Genomic DNA, 19,524 nt, shown 5'->3' with positions numbered 1-19,524 from the left:
AAATGAATGAATAAATAAATGGATAAACGATAAACGTGAGCGTTACGTTTACGTTCTGAGGGACTCATCACGCGACGCCGGAGCCTGTTTTCGGTGCCGTGGGTATCGACGAGCTCATCCTTCTAGCGAAATGTTCGGCCTATTATGTTACGAAGCCTATTGCTAAAGTCATTCTGACAACGCTCAGACAGGCACACATCAGAGTTTGCAACGTGAGCCCTGCCCGGGACCTGCTCTCAGCAACCGGCTGGCTTGATGAGCTCGTGACGTAACGGATCTCGGGCTTGATTTGCAGAGTGCGGAATGCAACGTGCGTTAGATTCGTTCGCTCCGAGGAAGGCAGGTCGGCTGGCAGGCAGGCTGGCCGGCCGGCAGGCCGGCTGACTGGCTAACGGACTGACAGCAAGTTAGTGAGTCAGCCAATCGGCCTCCAGGATAGGCTCGTGCTCGGTGGTCGTCGAGTTGTCATTCGTTACCGGAACTTCGTTGGAGCGATCTCCGCTTATTCGAGGAGCGCTGAACTTTCATGTTCGCGTTCGATGTATTGTCAAATTGCCGTCAATGCCATATCAACTCAGCAGAGATTCCGCAAGCAGGTGAGGTCTATCCTGTCGTTCGATGCGCTCGTTGAGAGTGTTCCACCGCCCTCGGCGAGGAAGCACGACGACATTCCCGAACGAAATACGCGGCCCAGACCGCGGCGCGGACCGTGTGGCGGTCGTCGATGCTTGCGAAAACCAGATGACCATTTCTCGGATCACGTTCAGTGGCCAACGACGTCGTTGGTGGGAGCGAGGTCCTTCGGACAACGCCATTATTCAATACATGCGCGCGGAGCCTCGTTGTTTTTCTCGCCGTCCGTCCGAACGAGCAATGCGGTGTGAGCTCTTGACTGCTATTCAGCAAGGCCCCGAAACGACCTTCGTTCTGTTTACATGGAAGTGATTTTCAGCTAGACAGGGAAAGTGCTCTTGGGGCTCACTAGATGACGGAAGCCAGTTTACTCCTTCATCTGTGGCATGATTGCATTATTAAGCGTCTTGAAAGAGCGAATCCTCACGCCACATAGCAACGAGCGGCGCGTGCTTCTTGCCTTCGCACCTACTGGCTGGGAATCGGTGGCAGGCTACAGCCACCGCAATCCAGGAGGGGTGAACATGATTTTGTTACTTGGGTAATCGGAGCTGGTCGATCATCGGTCGGGGACGACACGTGATCCATTATACATACATCGGCGAACCAGTATCGCCCGCGTGGAGATCTGATCGTGATCGAAAGGTCAAGCTCATGGACTGGAAAAACAAACTGGAGATCGCGATACGTGCAATTATCGAATATAATACTTTATTTACCCGCCATTTGGCGTAAATCAATCGACTAAGGGCGTTATAGAATAAGGGCGGACTTAGCAGCAAATGCTTGAATGTTGTGAATATTCCGGCACGACGTTCCCGAATTGCTGGATCGTGACAGGGGAGATAGGTTTGAACTTCGAGCTGAGTCCGGTCAGGAAGGAGCGCGGGAGAATTCGCGACCCCCTCGGTCACCTGATCGGGGAATGGACGCCGTTTCGTCGGATCAGTTCCGGAAACAACACGGCTTGAGCGGCTCTCATGATTGCTCCTAGAGAGCGAAATACATAGAACAGAAAACTCCGGCGAAACAGACGTCCCTGAGATGAGGCGTACCTTCGACAGTGTCGCTCGAAGCTCTCGCTCCGGAATGAATCTTCGGCCTGGACAGTCGTTTCTGGGAGATGGGAGGAGCTCGGAATGAGGTGCGCTGAAAATAGTTCAAAAGGGAATATTTTCGGAATCTCCGCTCGAGACTTCGGCTAAATATACGTGCGCATCCTTCGGCTTCTCGTGCGTTCGCGTGTCCGACCCCAATGAGACACGCTGAACGCATCTCGACCGAAAGAGATTTTCCTGTCGATAGTGGAAGAGGACGGATGCTGTTTGCTGGAAGAAGGAGCGAAAATCCTCGGGCGTAAATAAGCTCAGCCTACGTGTGACCCCTTAGCCTTCAATGTACATATTCCGCGCTCGTTCCGGGCACGTGTAAGCTTGCCTAGCTCGGACTACATACTTTGAATCACCATTAGGCACATCAGGTCCGGCACGCGCCTTAAGAATAATCGTGGCCTAGAATTTTCCGTGTTGTGGAAACTCCGACTCGTCTACTCAGCTCGTGCCATAACCTAGATCGACGGCGAGCTCGCGCGGGCCCCACCTGGGCACGAATATTCATGCCGCAGCGGAGTAAGATTCTCTCGAGTCGGTTCGGAATTTTGCGTCGAACGTGTTTTCGAGCAGGTTACTCAACAGCATTGATTGAGCTCCATATGATCGCTGCGCTATATCAGAAGTTGCGGCTATTCGGATCTCCGGAATCAAATTCTGAGTCGGTCGGACCACGGCGACCCCATCGGGATGTCGAGGGAGCGATCCTTCCCCGTATAATTATCGGCACTGATAATCGTGACGCGTAGCTCAAGTTCTGTCATCCACTCTACGCACGATAGACTCGTATTCCGTGGAGTTCATGCATCTCGAGCACTGAATTAGGAAATCGACTCCCGCGGAATCATATTGATTCTGGAGATCCATATTTTGAAACACTAGAGGGAATCCGACAGGACATTGAGCATCGAACCACTCGTTCCGAGGTGTTTTTTCTCGCGTCTCGGGAAGGAATACCCGATTCGACAGGAAAATGACGGCGCGGCAGCTCAAGCGTCACCGTTTCGCGTTGGCGGAATAGAATCAGATGTTTAGCTCTGAGAGCCTTTCCGTGGAGAATGGAAATAGAATCTAGTTCAAGATCAGGTTCCTCGCTTCGAGAATCTGTCGTCAAGGAGATTTCCATACAAGTCAGAAGATGCTTCGAGCCGAGGCCAGCATCGAGAGAAATGACCCCATTGTGAGGGAAGATGACGACGTCGTCGACAACAACAGCAACAGGGCTACTGCTGATGACGGCGGCGGCGGCGATGGAGACAAACAGACAGATGATGGTGGTCTTCATTTTTTTGCCAGGCACGGCAAGGGCGACTCGCTTCCATACGAAGCGACGGTAAGAATCTACGCATATGCGACATATGTGGAAATCTCTGCCTGGGGCCTCTGGTGTTAGCTCGGAGCGAATTCCTCGCTCCCGAGTGCAATCACAAGCAGCCTCGCATCAAAGGACACACGTGTCCCCGTCAAACGTCCTTAGATAACTCGCATCGGGCTCGTGTCTGCTGCAGCTCATGATGATAGTCGCTCGAAAGCCGACTCGCAATGTCCGTAATATCTACTTGTTGAGCTATTTTGCTTCCGAGTTGCATAAACGTCTCCCTATCACCAGCCTGCATTCTTTGCTTTGTGCTACCGATGCCAAGAAAAGCCCCGCTTACTTAGACAGGCCCGTCGTACCCAGGTACACTCGCGGAACACGAGAAGGGCATTTGTCAATTTCGAAACGCGTCTCATTGCCTCTCACCCACAGACAGGTGAGTATGGGGGATGACCGACCAGAGAAGCGACGCGCGGTCTGCTTCGTGGACGTCACGGACGCAGAAACTCAGATACCCAAGGAAAGATTAAACTCCTGAGCTCGATTCGATTATCCACCGCCACGAATATCATCTGCACGCTATCGCAACCGTGAATGACTGTCTTTGGAAGAAGAAGAAGCCACGCAGACGAGCTCAGCTGCTGACTGAGACAGGCTCCATCGGTCGACTAGTTTCATTAATCTTGACTCAAGTCACGAGAACAAAGAAATCTCCGTCCCACGTGGCACGAATCATCGTCGTCAAAGTGTTGAGCGAGCAGACAAGCTGTCGTTCCGGCCGAAGCGAGGATATATCCTTTCCGGAGAATTCAGAGCGTCCCCGCATTCTTTCTCTGATTTTTCAAGCAAAATTAAAAAGCAAGAAATCAAGCAGGTTGTGATTCTGGGAACCACGCCCGACACATGGAAGAGATATAGATCCATGCGGCCCGCGGAATCCTAAGGAAATGCAATTAAATAGAATCAATTCTGCTCAACTTCAGAATCGAGCGAAGAATCCGTCGAGTTTTAGAGAGAGCTTTGTTATTCCCTTGCTCAGTCTGGAAGTCGTGCTCAAGCGGAAACACCGCGGAATCCGAGGGTCATAGTTCGTTTCCTAATGGCTCCCAAGCCGCTCCAGAGTCCTCCTATACTTGGAAACTGCCAGGTCGACCGTCTGTTTGGCTGACCGTAGACTAATTCGGCCGACATCGTTATCCATAGAAAGGGTTGCTGCTGCTGCTGCTGCGGCGGCCGTTGTCGGTGGTGGTAGCTCGAAAACATGTGACGTCAAGGGAGTATTCGAAAGATTACCTCTCTCGATAGCACCGCGAAAGCCACGAGATCGAGAAAGGCTCGTCCATGGAATGATTGACAGAGCGCTCGGGAAATCGCTCGCCCCATCTGCTCGTTAGAGAAAATTCTCCGGGAGCGTCGACGCCCGTTTCCCATTCCCGATCTAGATCGGGTATTACTTCTCGATCGGAGGCATTTTCCCCTTCTTGAGTCCGAGCTAAAACGAGCGTGAGAGCCATGGCACTTGACAAGGGTGTCGACGACGCACAACGTGCTGATAGAGTGCACACTATCGCGGACACACGTAGAGCAGGAAGTGAAGCCTAGTTTCGGTATGGTGGCCTCGTTGTTGCCGGAGGAGGAGGGCCGACGCCGCGATGCCGTCGCCGCCACCCACCCGGAAGTTCCCCCGTCGAGGTCTAATCGCTTAGGAGTCAGCAACGCACGTGCCGTAAGCGATGTCTTGTTTGGCTCTTCACTTGTTACTAGGCATGGAAATAGACCGCAAGCCCGTCTTCTGGCACTCGCCGTGGGAACGGCTGGAGCGATTGAGATTATTGGAGGAATCTGAGAGGAGTGAATGAGTCGACAGAGGGCGCAGAGGCTTCCAGGCGATGGATTCGGGCACCGCATTATATTTATGTACAAGGCAACTCGCTCGACCCGTTCTCAAGGTTCGCACGTGGCGTGGTCTCGATTCTCGGTCATTGAAATCGGAGTTCGTGGTAATTCGAGACGCCGAACAGAGTTTCGGAAGTACCGGAGGAAGCTGGAGGAAATCGAACGGGATGGAGATATGGGAGAAAGCCCCCGACGGAAGATGAGGTGATTCTCGCTCGTGGGTTGAGAGATGCGGCTTCCCTCACATCTCTGACTGCATCGAGACGGCGCGGCGCAACGCAACGCTCAAGAGGCACGCACGTCTTCAGAAGCGGAGGAGCAAATGAAGCGCATGAACCGGGGAAATTTTTTCCACCCCTCCTCCCCTCCCCCTCGACGCGGATGACGGGATTGCTAGCATCAAATGCGAGGGGGAAGAAGTCTCCATCGTTGGACTCACGCCCGATGTGAAAAATCGCTCAGCGCAAGGACTGGCGGGGGTCTCTTCCCCCTTTCCGTGACACGATGGTGAGGACCGGCTGATCAGCTGCGAGGGTAGTTATCATGCTGATGATTCACGAGCACGCATATCGTTCCTCGTCCTCAATGGAACACATGGGAATTAGCGCCAAGGAACGATGGGGGACGAGCGTCGGCCTGGGACGGACGTTTTTCGGTCTGGGAGAAGTATGCTTGACGGTGAGGCGATTCGGAGAAAATCGGCTGAACGATGCTCCGCGTCGCTGTGGAGTCGCTGGTAGATAATAATCAGATGGTATATAGTCGTCAGGGGAGGGAAACGAATCGAAACCATGTTCAGGAAGAGCTTATGCAGACAGACGGCGAGGGAGCTCGCTCACTCGTGAGGATTCTCACTTCTCGCGATAATAATGATCGGTTGCGATGGATGAAAGCGAGGATTTGAGAGATGTCGCAATGACATTCTTGTCGTATTTTTGGAAATCTCCATGAACGCGGTAGATTTAATCAGTACCATTATTCCCGGAGATGACGCTCCTCCTGCGAGCGCTCCAGTTGCTCACGCGACCACGTGGTGTGTCCCTCGACCCGTATGCTTAAAGGACTTCAACGCCAGCCGGAAGTCCCCGTGAAGTCAGCATAATAGCCACAGCCGAAGCTCTTCCAGACCGAGCGATCTTTCCCAAGATCTCTCCAGTACCTTGATTGACGCCGCTCTTCAAGGATCGAGATCGGTATATCGCCGGAAGTTCGCTATCTCACCGAGTTACACTGCATTTTGCTCGGACGGTTTTAGGACAGCGGGAGAAGCGTGGTTACGAAAAATCATGATTCGGCGCGAGCATGGTCAACTTGTTCACTATCGAGCTTGTGTTTATATTGTGCGAGAAATAGTCCCCGAGAAACTCGAGATGTCAAGGGGGAAGCCATTCAAATACAGGAGGTCTCTTAGCTAGCGAAGTCGAACAATCGTCGGATGCTCTCGAATGAGGACAAGCCTAGCTGCGCGGGAGCCACTTTTCGGTTCCCAAAAGGTCCGGACGAGGCTGGCTGACTCGGGAAAACTCGAAGACTCGTTATTTGCGACGTCTCGCACTTCGAAGTCCCCGTTAGGTACACGATCGATATTTCGGTCCCGACTTGGATCACCCTCGACGCCTCCCGGTCAGATCGATCGACCATATTTTCTGAGTTCGGAATAGAGCAAAAAGCGATCGCGGGTATGTTTTGAATATTCTCGGAGGGGGAATCTATAGATAAGCTTGACGATTCGAGAGGTCGCGCATTCCTCCCATCTGATTGGCGAAACCCCACGGCGAGTCGCATGAAAACGTGATTGTGCACCTCGGCCTACGTGCGCGGATACCTGCACCGCTAACTGAACTACTGCCTTCACGTCTCCGAATACGTCCATTACTGACGTCGACGAGCTCACTGAGTCCTGCGAATGAGTGCAACGATTCTTAGTCGCACGCAAGCAATTACGGACGTGTTCGGAGGTCAGAGGAAGTCGGACTGAGCCTGATGTGTTTGGATTGTGTCTTCCCGCTGAATCATATGTCGACACGCTCTGGAGTCTGCTCAACGCTGGTCCGAGGGAAAATCGTGCGGTGCGGCAACATCGAATTACGACAGAGTTTCGATGGAACTCTCTCGGAATTCGTGACTCCAGAGCGATAGCAAAATCTCTGGGAATTATGGGCCTCGGATAATTTTTCGGGAGAGAGGATCAGGAGTTGAACTGAAAAAATCGAATGGAATCGAATAGTAGCTGGAATACGAAAAAAAAACGATTTCATATCCATGAAATAGAGCTCGACAACATCGGCACCGTCGAATTCGCCCTGTGAAAGTTCATCCGTGAAACGGCGGAGCCGCAAAGGCAAGCTGGCGATCGGCGCTTTCGAAGCGAGGCGACACGTGACGTCGATCCCGTGGCTCAATGCTCTGCAGTGAGCACCGTCGCTTCGCCGTTCGCTCGACACCAGTAGACGGAACTCCGGAGACTTCGTACTCACAAGCTGCGCATTCGCCTGACGGATGCTTCTGTGTTCCCAGCCAAGCGCAGAATTTCGAAATGCCCAGCTCGTCGGGGAAATGAAGCGGACTTGCAGCCACGATCACAGAACCGCTCGAGAACCGGCACGGTGTCGATCAACACTGTCTGGTGGCATTGCTCCTTACGAGCAACAACGTCTCGACGGCGTCTAGCCGAGCGACGCGAGACGTCCGTTGAACGAAGCAGACAGCGGGCTGCTGCGGCGGTCAGACTGAAAACAAATTACCCATGAAGGGGTTGTCGTCCAAACACGAAGATTCTTATCGGCTACTTCGCTGACGGCGTCGGCCGAGGTCCTTGTTCTGGGCCTGGTGCTCTGCTTGAGGAGCAGATGCGAACGATTCGTTCAGAGTCTCTCATGTCGCCTCGGTCCCTTACCAACCTCCGATGCTCAGCGCGAAGAGTGCTCCGGTTTTTCGGCACGCCCTCGCGACTCTCGAAGAAGCACCGGAGAACCTGTCGAGACCCAATTGTTCGCTGTGAATAATCATCAGCTGTTCCGGTCGCGATCGATGAGCATTCGTCTTAATCCTGACCGGACGAGACCGAGAAATGTCGAACGATCCGTAGACGCTATTCTTCTCGGCAGAGGGGGAGCACGGCCTTGGATACGTATTCGGGATGAATGTTCGCTAGCTGCCCGGCTCGCTCACGTATTCCTGGCGGTTGTGCCAGCCCGAAATTCATCTGTTGGACCTCAATTCTTTCCTGCCGACGGACGAAAGGGTTTAGTACTGACGACGGCGCGTCGTCGTCGTTCGGCAGCCAAGACTTTCTTCTTCTGGACCTGACGTCACTCGGTCCCTTTCGAATCAGATGCCACGATGCTCAAGTTCGGACCCTGCACGGGCAGCGTTCGGCGCTTTACGCGCTACGGAAAATTAAATTTAATTCCTGATTTCCAGTAGTTAAGAAATCGTACCGAGAAAAACACCCAAGACGGCATCGCTCCGGAATCAATCGGAGCTGAGTTGTGCGTGGCGGCGACTATATCTGGGAAAGCTCTGTTCGAGCCGGCCTTGGGAAGCCGTGTGTCCGTCACCAGGTGTCACGTCGCGCAAACATATCGTGTACTTTCGTAAAAGGGTTGTTCTCAACGCGCATAGGCTGCACGTGCTCGACAGCCTTAATATTCGATCAATGCTTCTAGTTCACGAGCGGAACGCTTTCAGATACTCGCTTCAACGATTTTGTCGGATTTTCTGCGGAGATGAGCCCCTGACGAGGATATTGATCTCGATCAGTCGAGACTCGACTGGACATCCGATTTGGAATTCACGTCCCCTGATAGTGGTTCTCGCGATTTCTCGAATGAGGAATATCGAACCGGCTGGAACATGTGTAGCTTGATAAATTCGTGGCTCCGCGGTCCCAGTCAGCTGACGACCATCTCATTGAACCGATAACGATGAACCTTTCACGAATCTCGGGACTTGTGATCGACGAAAGTTGACTCTGCGCCGATACGGCTAAACAGCGAAAACGAGACTGACGATCCCCTGGCGACTGGAATAAGCTCGTTTGCAGTTGGACCAGCCGCAAGTGCGGACGCGGCTCAGACGATCACAACGTCGACGACGGCGGCGGTGGCAGCAGCAGCAGCATCGAATGGTCTTGAAGTCACGTGGAAGGGTTGAGCGGCCTTGGATGTGAAGCGATTCACGAGCTACGGCGGCGCCGGCACAGCAGCGGCAGCAACAACAAAACTAGCTGGCGAACTGGCTGAATACTTTGCCCGGTCGTCCGTTCGTTCGCCAGCTTGACTGCGCGTCTGCCGACTGCAGGAGACTATTCGCTCTATTCACGGGAGCATCTCAGTCAGCGGGATCAGATATTTTTCTGTTCCTCAACTTCTAGTCGCATCCGTGCATCCCTTCGGAGCTCATTCGTAGATTGGTGGCCTCTTTCGTCGCCAGCCTCCGAATACGAGCCCGGCTCCGAAAATTCCTCATTCCAAACAAGCAAGGAGTCAAACAGAGACCAATAGGCGTCGTCGGAGAGCGCGGGCCAGCGAAGCCTCAAAATTCGGGTGGATAACGACTCCTCGGATTGCTGGGATCGGGGGTCATTTCAATGTCGGGAATTCTTTCCCTAGGGCATATGCTCTCCTCGGGTATGGTACAACCGATGAGAATTAGAAGAAATTCTCCTCTGAGGAATCCAGGGCTTTCAGGGTACGCCACAAAAAAAATCAGACAGGCATTCCTCACAGAGTAGTTTCGCTCATCGGCTCGTGTGTAATTGGACCCTTGAATGGGCACCGACACGGCACGTCGACCGAGCTCACGCAACAGCAGGAGATTCCTCCGCAAAGCCTCAAGTGGACTCTGGAAACGGCGGATACCGATCTTCAGTCACAAAAACACGTCTCCCATTCAGTGTCGAGCTTCAGAACGCTTGCGTTCTCCACTCAGGATCTCGATGATGTCTCAAGTTTCAGTGCGAGATCTCCGGAGGTGGCCCGGAATGGATTTCAGTGGATAAATCCGGACTCATGCTTGTGGTTTTGCTCGCCGCGGAGATTTTTTGCGCCGAATGCGTGCGCGGCTCCCAGGATGGTACTTCCACGTGAATGGGTCTTCCTTCCTAAATGCCCGAACGCTCCACCAAAGTAAAAAGGAGGTGGTCGATTTCCCGGGGAGGATTCCTCAGGACCTGCCCGAGGAGGGGCTGAACACATTCTCCCTCCCATTAATTATTCTTAAAGTGTTTTCTGGAAGCGTCGATGCCACTCTTCCACGCTGGCGTATATCGAGCTCGGTTTACACGGTAAATGTCGTCGTCGAGCTCTGCCGAGTCAGCTGTTCTCCTAGTTTGCGATAGTAAATAGGAATCGTATCACCGTGGTCAAACTGAGAACAAGCTAGCGTCACGTAGCCAGGTCATCTAACGCTATCTTCCTGCACGTGGCCGCTCTCGATGAGAGACGTTCTCCGATACTGCTGATATCAAAACAACAGAATGTTTTTTCCTGCTGAAGCTGCCTTCCGTCGAGAGCGGCTATAAATATATTATCTTTTCCAAAGTTCCCTCCTTTCGGCAAGCCTGTGAGCACGCTGAAACGGTCGAGCATCGTTCGACGATCATCGGATCGGGAAATATTCTCGAGCCTCTACCACATGATAGCGGAGTCGTCACGTGTAAGAACGTCCGCCTTGGGATTTGTCCAGACCATTCGACACGCAAACATTCGAGAACTTTTACGACAAACGAGCCTGAGGAATTATTTGCACCATCGATCGAAGCCCATATGTATTCGTAAGGAGACGATCTCGGCGACACCGATGGGAATGCGCCGGAACCGGAGTCCATTCGCACCTAATCGACATCGGAACGTGTCGTTCTCACGCCGAGGTGGCTCCCGAGTGAACTTCAGTGATGACGTCCTCGGTGGGCTTGCTTTTTCGTTCCCGTTGCTGCTGCTGCCGATGTTGTTGTTGTTGTTATTTTCGACGGTTTCAAGACTGGCTAGCGAACGAGGTCTCGCCATTCTGCCACAGGATAGATAGATAGTCGGACAAACAAGACTTCTGTTGTATTTAGCTTTCGAGGCCAGGTTTGGCGAAAGGCCTTCTGCGCTGGGATGGCCTCGTAGCCAAAGGGTTGAACAGAAAACAAGCATGTTGACGAATACGGTAGCAGCGGCGGCAGATTTTAGCTGTTGGACCAACAGCTTGCCAGCCGGGCGGCAGGCGATCCGGCGAGCGGGCAGACAGGCCTGCTAAGAAGCCGATCGCCAGACTTGATGTCATCCGAGCGGGGAAAGAGAAGCCGAATGGACAGGAACCGGGATGTCGATTCACGAACGGGTTGCCGAACTTTCGCCCGTCTTGCTTCGCTCTTCACCGACACCTGACCAACCCGCCGTCTTTGAGAATCTCTGCCGGAGGCGAGAGATTTATTCACGGGGAAGCTCGCAGCATCGTGACCCAATGAACTCGGTTTCGAATCCCCGACTCCGGGGAGCTGCAACGTATGCTCTCAGAGCTCAACGGTGGAATTCTCCTACTCGGAAATCGGTCTGTCGGTCTCTGGTCTTATATCAAACGGATGGGTAGCGTCAGAGACGTTCCTCCTCGATACCTACTACCTACCACTTTCGCCGAATCTCAGGATCCCCACAAGAACATGCGGCACGCATCTCACGATGTGCAACAACCCAGGCTCGATGGAATTCGAGCTCAGAGCCGTTGCCATCATCAGGCAGGAATCCGAGACTTGAGGGGAGAGTTCCCCCAGGGAGCGTCGTCGTAGAGCGGTAATTCGAATCAAGACTTCTCCGAGGAACCTTTCACTGCGTTTCAGAAAGAGCCACTCTCTCACGTGTATTACATTCATTTGGTCCGCAGAAAGCGCGGCGGATCTAGTTCTGGCTGGGCTAACAGAGCGTATTCAAGTCGGACGGTCTTGGATGTACGCTCAGATTTGGGGGTTGAGTGCATGGCTCTCACAGCAAGTTCATCGAATAAGGGAAAAATGCCAAGTATTCGTTATCTTTGTGACGGTATAGGTACCCATACCGATCAAGGTCTAGGTTTGCTGGTACGGCTTGGGAGAAGAGGGACGTTTCACGGGCGGCCGATCATGAGTAGCCTGACGCACGTCTAGCGAAAGAATCTGGTGAGGTACGCGGAGTTACCTTTGTACCGAACTTGTGGTGCGCCTCAATCAGAGGTTGATTCCAAACGGGAATTATTATTCAAAGATAGCCGAGCCTTGGAAACGACGAGAGCATGAGAGCCATGGCAACCGAGGTTCGAGGTAAAAACAAGACGGGAAAAGGCTCTCGACTCATTACCACCGAATGGAGATCTCACGAATAGATTCGATGTCCTTTCATGCTCCGTATGTTGATTAATATTCCATCTTCTTGCAGGATCCAATGTCGCACAGAATCATAGAGAAGCGGAGACGGGATCGCATGAACAACTGCCTGGCAGACCTCTCCAGACTTATCCCAGCTATTTATTTGAAGAAAGTCGTGAGTATGCCGTTTCCGTTTTCTTCGCACTCTCCACCCGAGCGGCGCTCCATCGTTCAGTGCTGATTGACCCGCTACCACGGGAACGAATGGACTAATTAAGCAACCTATCAACCCGAGTCTCGAGTCTCGATCCGGTCTCTGATCGCAGGTCCAGTTGTCAATCGTCGTCACATGAGTAATCACCTGTTGCTGACCACCTCGGGCACTGTAAAACCATATCCGGGTATACCCTCGAATAAATCTCCGATCTCCCCGCCCCCTGGAGCCCTAGATTAGGTCCGTTCTCAAAGAGTTGCATACGCGTGATGTCGTTGTCAAGTTGCAAGCTCATCGTCAGACATCATAATCGACTCTGCCGGACACGTTCGTTCCACACCCGTCCGCTCGCTGCAAATCGCGAGGATCAAGTCCACTGGTCGTGAATTGATTGAGTCATAGATCTACCGGTGGATAGGAATGCACTCGCGCGGCATTCCGATCAAGACGCAAAACGAATCAAGTGTCATCTCGGAATCCGTTCAGGGACGCCTCCCTGGCGGAGACTGTTGGAGCGTGATTCGTTCGATACGACGAGCAAAGCTTGTTCATATTTTCCTGCAGGGCTTCTTTTTCACGGAGTCTGAAGTGCGCTCGATGCCAAATATAGCTACGGATCGGATGAGGCCAGAGGGAGGGCAGGCGAGCGAGCGGGAGCTGGAACCCCGCTGGCACTGAGTTCCATCGGCCATCTTGGTGTGTAGCTCCCGCTAGCTGCAGCTGAACTCGAATGACGTCAGAATCCCTCACCCTTTGTTAATACGAGACTTGTTCACGGCGGTGGTCACTGAGCGCGACGTTCCGCTGCGTCGAGCTGTGTCAAGCAGTCTGACAGAGGGAAACAATCACCGGATCTCTATCTGACCAGGAGCGGACAGCTCGAAGGCACCCATAGAGGGTTCTGCTCATTATTATCGCCGTGTCCTCACGTGGTCGCTCGATGACTTGACGCGAGCTCTGCCAACGGAAGCATCCTATTAGGTGTAGATATGAGCCTTAGCTGTCTAAATGAGATCCCTCTGATCTTAATTAAGAGTATCTTGATCCGTCCCGAACAGAGATGCTCATATGATCGACAGTGTCCTAGGTATTTAAATAGGTTTCGGTTCTGCGAACGGACTGCAAGTCGATCGGATATTGCGCTCCGGACTGTTCTGTTCGACTCGAATACTCGGCCGCATGCGTGACGCTTTTACGGATCGATTCCAAGGAGAAAATATTCATCCGATCTGAGCCGCCCTCGGAGCTGTTCCCGGCGGTGGCCCTCGTGTTCTTTCAACACGTGATCCGCCCGTTCAGAATAAGACGAACGAATGAGACCGACTACTCACCTCCATTATCTCACATACATCCTCCTTCTCGAGCGCTTCTCGAGTGGCTTACTTCGAACCATCAAACGCAAGAAGTACTCGAAAGCCGTCAGGAGGACGTGAAAAATCAGAACTCCACCGCAGACGGAAGACAAACCGCCCACAATGACTCGATTCAGTCAGCGGTGGAGGCGCGAGCATTGATGGAGGACTTCCGCGCATTATGGTCCAAAAGTTTTTCTGCGCCATTCGCTTCCCTGAATTCGAACTCACGAGGATGAGCTCATTTTTCGCGCGAAGGGGAGTTCCGCTTCACACGGACTCCGTGATCGACTCGCGATATCCGTTAGTGATAAACTTTCGGAACTCGCCCTCTCGAGAGTTCATGGGCGAATATATCCCGTAGCGCTCATGAGTACAGTTTGCATTCTTCTCCAAGAATCTCCATGCCCGGCCGTATTGAATGACGTTACGGCGATGCACTTTGAAACAGTGCACACGCAGCCTGCCGACGGAAGTGCTTAGCAACAGGGTCGCAGCGGCCGCCATGAGCACTACGGAAGTAGGTCCGCTTGCATTTCAGTCAGTTATTTTCTCTGCTGAATTCTCACCGGCATGAATATATAGCACTCGCGGTCAGATGCTCTTCTGGACCGAGGGCGATCACGGACGACTTCACTTCGCCTCGAGAGATGGGTTGGTCAGTGAAGTGGTTTCCGGGAAAGAAAACTCATGATTCAGAGAATTGTCTCAATTCTCTCGAGCTTTGATTCATTTGACGATCTCCTCCGCAATCAGATTGAGAACATATGGCTTTCAACTCCGAAATCTCGCCATTCTCTAGACCACTAGCGGTAGCAGTATAGACGCCGAGCATCTTCCGCTATTTTTAGCCGAAACCTACGGGCGCGTAGTAACAGCAGTAGCCGTCGCATCAGTCAGTCAGATTAGAGTGAGGAGCCGTCGACGACCGACGTCAACTCACAGCACGTTGCGTCGCCATTCGACTGAAATTCGTAAAGGTTCGAAAGCGAAAATCCCAGTCGAATTTTTAGTGGAGTCTCGTGAGCATCTCCACTCGCTCCTGTGTAACGAACATCGATCACGATCAAATGAATTTCCAAGATTCAACGCGGAATGGAAACCCAGGGTCTTCAGTGAGAATGGGATCGATAGCTCGAGAACAGGCTCCTAGATCACGAGGCCGAATTCATGCGAACAACGAAATCCGGTCCCGCGATTCGACGGTCCGAGGCAGGGCCTACGAGCGCTGCGGCAGACGTGTGATACGAAGGGGCGAATTCATTCACCCGGCGACAGCGTATATGGGAGGTCTTTGACTACCTATGTATGAGACAAAAATGGCCTCATGGAAAGACGGACTGACGTATAGAACGACGGACGGACGGACGGACGGACGAACACACCAGCAGCGCGCGGCCTTGATAAAGAATGACGTGCAGAGCAGTGCCAGCGCCACCGATGGGCGACCGGGGAAATTTCACCTGTCTTGAAGTTCGCGGCGAATGAGTATCTTCTGGAATTAGCTCAGTAATCTGTCCATGAAGCAATAATCCGCGAATGCTCGGTCAAGCCGGGAAATATCATAGACTCCCATGCCCGGACGGAATGCGCGACCTTTGCTTGAGGATTGTTGCGCCTCTTCTCCCTACGATCGCTCGAGGCGGTCCGTCTGCCGGTAAGAGGGCTCAAATAGATCGAGGAGGACGAGCAGATCTTTCCCGCGGCCCGACGAGATCGACCGTCACGTGATCAGGGAAACCCGAGATGGGGAAACTGAACGATGGGATGAACTCGGAGGGAAGATAGCCCCTGGCTGAGAACTTTCGATTTTTTCCTCCTCCTCAATGGATGTTGGGATCATGGAATCTTTGTTCCTTCACAGGGGAGAGGTCGCGTCGAAAAGACCGAGATCATCGAAATGGCTATCAAGCATCTGAAGCATCTCCAGTCACACGCCTGTAACGACCCGGGTGAGTCAAGGGGGTTTCGCGAGTCGTTTCGACACTGCTCACCATGAGTGATCAGAGCCTTCCGACGGGAATGATCTCCACAAAACTGATCTCTGCTTCCATTCACAGCAACGTGTGAGGTTGCGCAGCGAATCGACACGGACCATCGACATCAGTACCGTCTCGGCTTCCAGGAGTGCATGTCCGAGTGCGTCAGATTCTTGGTCGACATCGAGGGCAGGTACGCGAACGACGAGTTCTGCATTCGCCTCATGACCCACCTGAAGAAGCATCTCGATAAGCTGCAGGGTCATAACATCTGCTATCAAGTTCCTGGCGCGGTCGGTAGCGGGCCCGGGCAGTCGACGAGAACTTCCCCGGTAGCGAGCTCATCGACCGCTAGCAATGGCAACAGCAGCAGCAGCAGCAGTGGCGCGACGACACCTGCGACACAGATCATACAGCAAACCCCACAACAGGTCCCAGCGATCCCGATACAGGTGGGTAATCAAGAATCTCTCTCGTCGATTCGCGAGTACCAACTACTCTCTAGCATCAACCAGAACGAGTCGCGAAAGCGGGTCCTGCGCGGGACGCATACAGGCGACAATTTGAAAAATTCGTCCTTTCCCCAGCAGATTCATCCACCGTCGAGCGGTGTGGTGAACGTGATGGGGTCCCCTGCTGCGACGACGCGGCTCTCAAGCGATGATGTGAGGTCTCTAGAGAGCGAACCTTCCGAATCGGCTTTCACGAGACGCGCAGGAGGAACTTTCGCGCCCCGCGGCGGCCTTCTCCATCAAGGACCCCATGAGAAATCTCAACTCCATCATCTCATGGTAAGCATGGACACCGCGAACTTTCCACGCCAACGTAACGATGCCCAGAATAAACGCCGCTGCTGCCGAAATTCACATTCAAAAAGAATATCGGTCGCGGCAAGGATACCTTAGCGAGTTCACGTAAAAGTAATAGAAAACGACCGTATGAGTGTGTCAGCGCTCGAACGCAGGGGCGCGTGGGGGGGCTATCCCGAAATCTAGAAGAATTGATCCGCCGTTAGGCCAGGAGCTCTTCCCTTTGCGGAATCGCGTGACTTAGCTGAAGCGGATTCCGCAGCTGAATGAGACCCCTACGTGCACTCGCTTCGTCGTTCGATTTCGACTGAGACGGAGAGCCATCTCGAAATGATTTCATATTGCATCTAGGACGGAGATGAAATTCGAAATCGGAAGCCGCAAGAGAATCGATCTCCCGACCGCTCATTGCACGCGTTTTTGCTCTCAGGTCCCGAAACAAGAGAGCCGGTCTGCCTCAGTCGAACGGAAGACTGCTCTCTCTGATGCAACCGGCAGTCCTCTGGGAGTCGTCGAGGAGTCTGCGAGTCAACTTCGCGAGATGCTGCAGACAGCATCTTGTTTCGAGCCTAATATGCGAAAAAGGAGCAACACTGACACCAACATGTCAACAGCGAACGCTTTATCCTGCGGCGACGTGTCTCCGTCGAAAACTCCGAACTTGACTCCTAATCCCAATGAAGAGGTATGGGAATCTCCCATGGCGGGAATTCCACTGGATCCGATGCCGCATCCATGGATGAACAGACCTTGTAACCCCGACGTCTCCGAACAGGTTTATCACTTCAAAAAGAACATCAAAGAAAGATTCCAGTCGAACCTTCGTTTGTTCACTTCGTCACCGACGGAGAGCGTCGACGGCGATGACTCGAAGGGTTTGACTGGGCACGAAGAACGTCGTTACTCACATTCTCAGGTTCGTTGATTTGCCTAGAAGAAAAAAGTCGACAGTCCCCTGGCCGATCCGAATGCCACCGAGATTCGACGTCTGATCATTGTCTTTCCCATTCGCAGGTGCAAGGCCCGGTGGCGAGTCCGCACAGTCCTGCCTCGTTCTCCCGTAACACGGTTTCGGCGCCTCCCATCGGCGAAAGCGACCCCGAAGCAGCTTCCTGCGCTAAAGATCTATCCATGAACGCGCACAACCGTCAAGCTCAGGTGAAATGGGAACCGAATCAAATGGATTCCAGCAGCAGCGCGGGGAGCCCGCCTGCCAGCAACGGTTTGCCGAGCCTTCCCCGGTCGAGCGGCAGTTCCTCCGGTTACAGCAGCGGTAGTGCCGATGCCGTGAACCCCGTCCTACTACACTCGCAAGTTAGCCCGCCACTGCAGGCACGGCAGAGCGTGCTGCCGTCCAGCGTGCCCATATTCGCGCTGCACCCCGAAGGCTCGTACTACATTCCTCTGACCATGGACACTTCGCTCATCATGCCTTTCATTCAGTCAACATCGGTGGACGACTCAAAGCTACCCGTCCTTCATCCAGTGAGCATATCGGTCAAATTCGGCGTCTCGAACGTGTACAGTGAACAACAACAACAGCAGCAGCAGCAGCAACAACAGCAAGAACGGCAGTCACAGCATGTGCAACAGCAATTGCACGTGAGTGCGCCCGTCTCGCATTCTTCACCTTGGATGTATGTTAGGGGACCGGACCCTCGACTCCGTCTTCTGCTACCTGAAGGAAGGCTTTGAGATGAAATCTTCCTGGGGGAAGAACTCCCCGAAGAATTTTAGGAGCCCCCCCAATCGAGAAGATCATTTTGCCGTCAATGATGATCGGTCAACGCGCGTGTGGTGGACTTCCTTCGAATCCGGCAGCTTTCAAGACGAGACGAATTGTTTTTGATTCAGTGATCTGTGATTACACCAAGATGAAATATACGTAGGTAAACCACGTTCTAATAATTATCCTGGGATGGAGGGGCATGGCTATTTGGAGACTGGATATTTACATGTTATCCGACCGATTATCTGATGTACAATATTCATGGCTTGAGTTGGCGGAGGAAGTTATGACTCTGAGCTGATGTTGGACAGAACTACGAGGGTCAGAGCGTACCATTAGTTCAGGAACACACTATTTTTATTCGTTCCACTTGTGACTCGTTCTGAGTTCGAAGAAGGAACGCGAGGGCGGAGGTAAATCTGCCAGATATTGTCCGGCAGCTCAGGAGTACAACGGTTCTAGTTTCGAGCTCCGGATATCCCCGAATAGAGCCTCCGTTCCGCCTGCCAGACTTACAATCGTTGGCATGTTCAATCATGCAGGTTACCAGCAAAAAAGCATGATCCCAAATCTTCGAGGTATATCTGAGGTTCGGCAACTCGTTGCGGACTCATGGTGATGAGAATCCGATCTTATCATGTTCTAGGGCCCGAGTCACCGAAATACCGATAGGAATGTCTTGAATTTACATAATGTGTATAATGACCGGATTGCCACGTCCTTCGGTAATTAGGGATCGAACCGGACAGAGTCCGGTTGAAGCCTGAAGAAGGGCTGATCCGGCCACCGAGTGGAATGTGATTGCTGTCCTTCTGGGAAATCAAGCTAAATCGATGAAATCAGAGGCTCTATTTGTAGAATGAAGACCCCCGCGCTCAGAGCCCACGATTCTCTTGTTGGAGGGAAGTCATTGTGTTGACTGAACGCGCGGACTTCGAGCTCGAGAAATGGCTCAAGGCCTCTGAGATTCCGTGAATTAGGTATAGAGGGAGAATTACCCTGGTCCTTGTGGCACTCAATCGGTCAATGGGGACTTGATTTCCGATCACACAGCGCCTCGATTTATGCCCCGGAAGGAAATGCTTGGTGAAGCTATCTCAAGTGATAAACGGATTGAGCTTGCCACGAATGAGCTCACGCCTTGTGAGAAGAATTCAGCCG

The 19,524-nt window shown here is 52.8% G+C and overlaps 1 protein-coding gene across 1 annotated transcript in view; it reads left to right on the top strand.

The window, feature by feature from the left end:
* The window catches only part of cwo (transcription factor cwo), a 19,998-nt gene extending 1,669 nt beyond the window's left edge, over positions 1-18,329 (top strand). Inside the window, exons 2-8 of the mRNA XM_018640035.2 lie at positions 12,351-12,452; positions 15,711-15,798; positions 15,907-16,277; positions 16,416-16,616; positions 17,065-17,319; positions 17,410-17,550; positions 17,649-18,329. Coding sequence (XP_018495551.2) covers positions 12,351-12,452; positions 15,711-15,798; positions 15,907-16,277; positions 16,416-16,616; positions 17,065-17,319; positions 17,410-17,550; positions 17,649-18,329 — 1,839 coding nt within the window. The remainder of the gene's footprint in view (positions 1-12,350; positions 12,453-15,710; positions 15,799-15,906; positions 16,278-16,415; positions 16,617-17,064; positions 17,320-17,409; positions 17,551-17,648) is intronic.
* The last annotated feature ends 1,195 nt before the right edge of the window (positions 18,330-19,524 follow it).

This window comes from Galendromus occidentalis, unplaced genomic scaffold, assembly GCF_000255335.2.
Source record: "Galendromus occidentalis unplaced genomic scaffold, Mocc_1.1 scf7180000077471, whole genome shotgun sequence".
Lineage (NCBI taxonomy): Eukaryota > Metazoa > Arthropoda > Arachnida > Mesostigmata > Phytoseiidae > Galendromus > Galendromus occidentalis.
The sequence above is the reverse complement of the archived record's forward strand: the minus strand, read 5'-3'. Positions and strand labels throughout refer to the sequence as shown.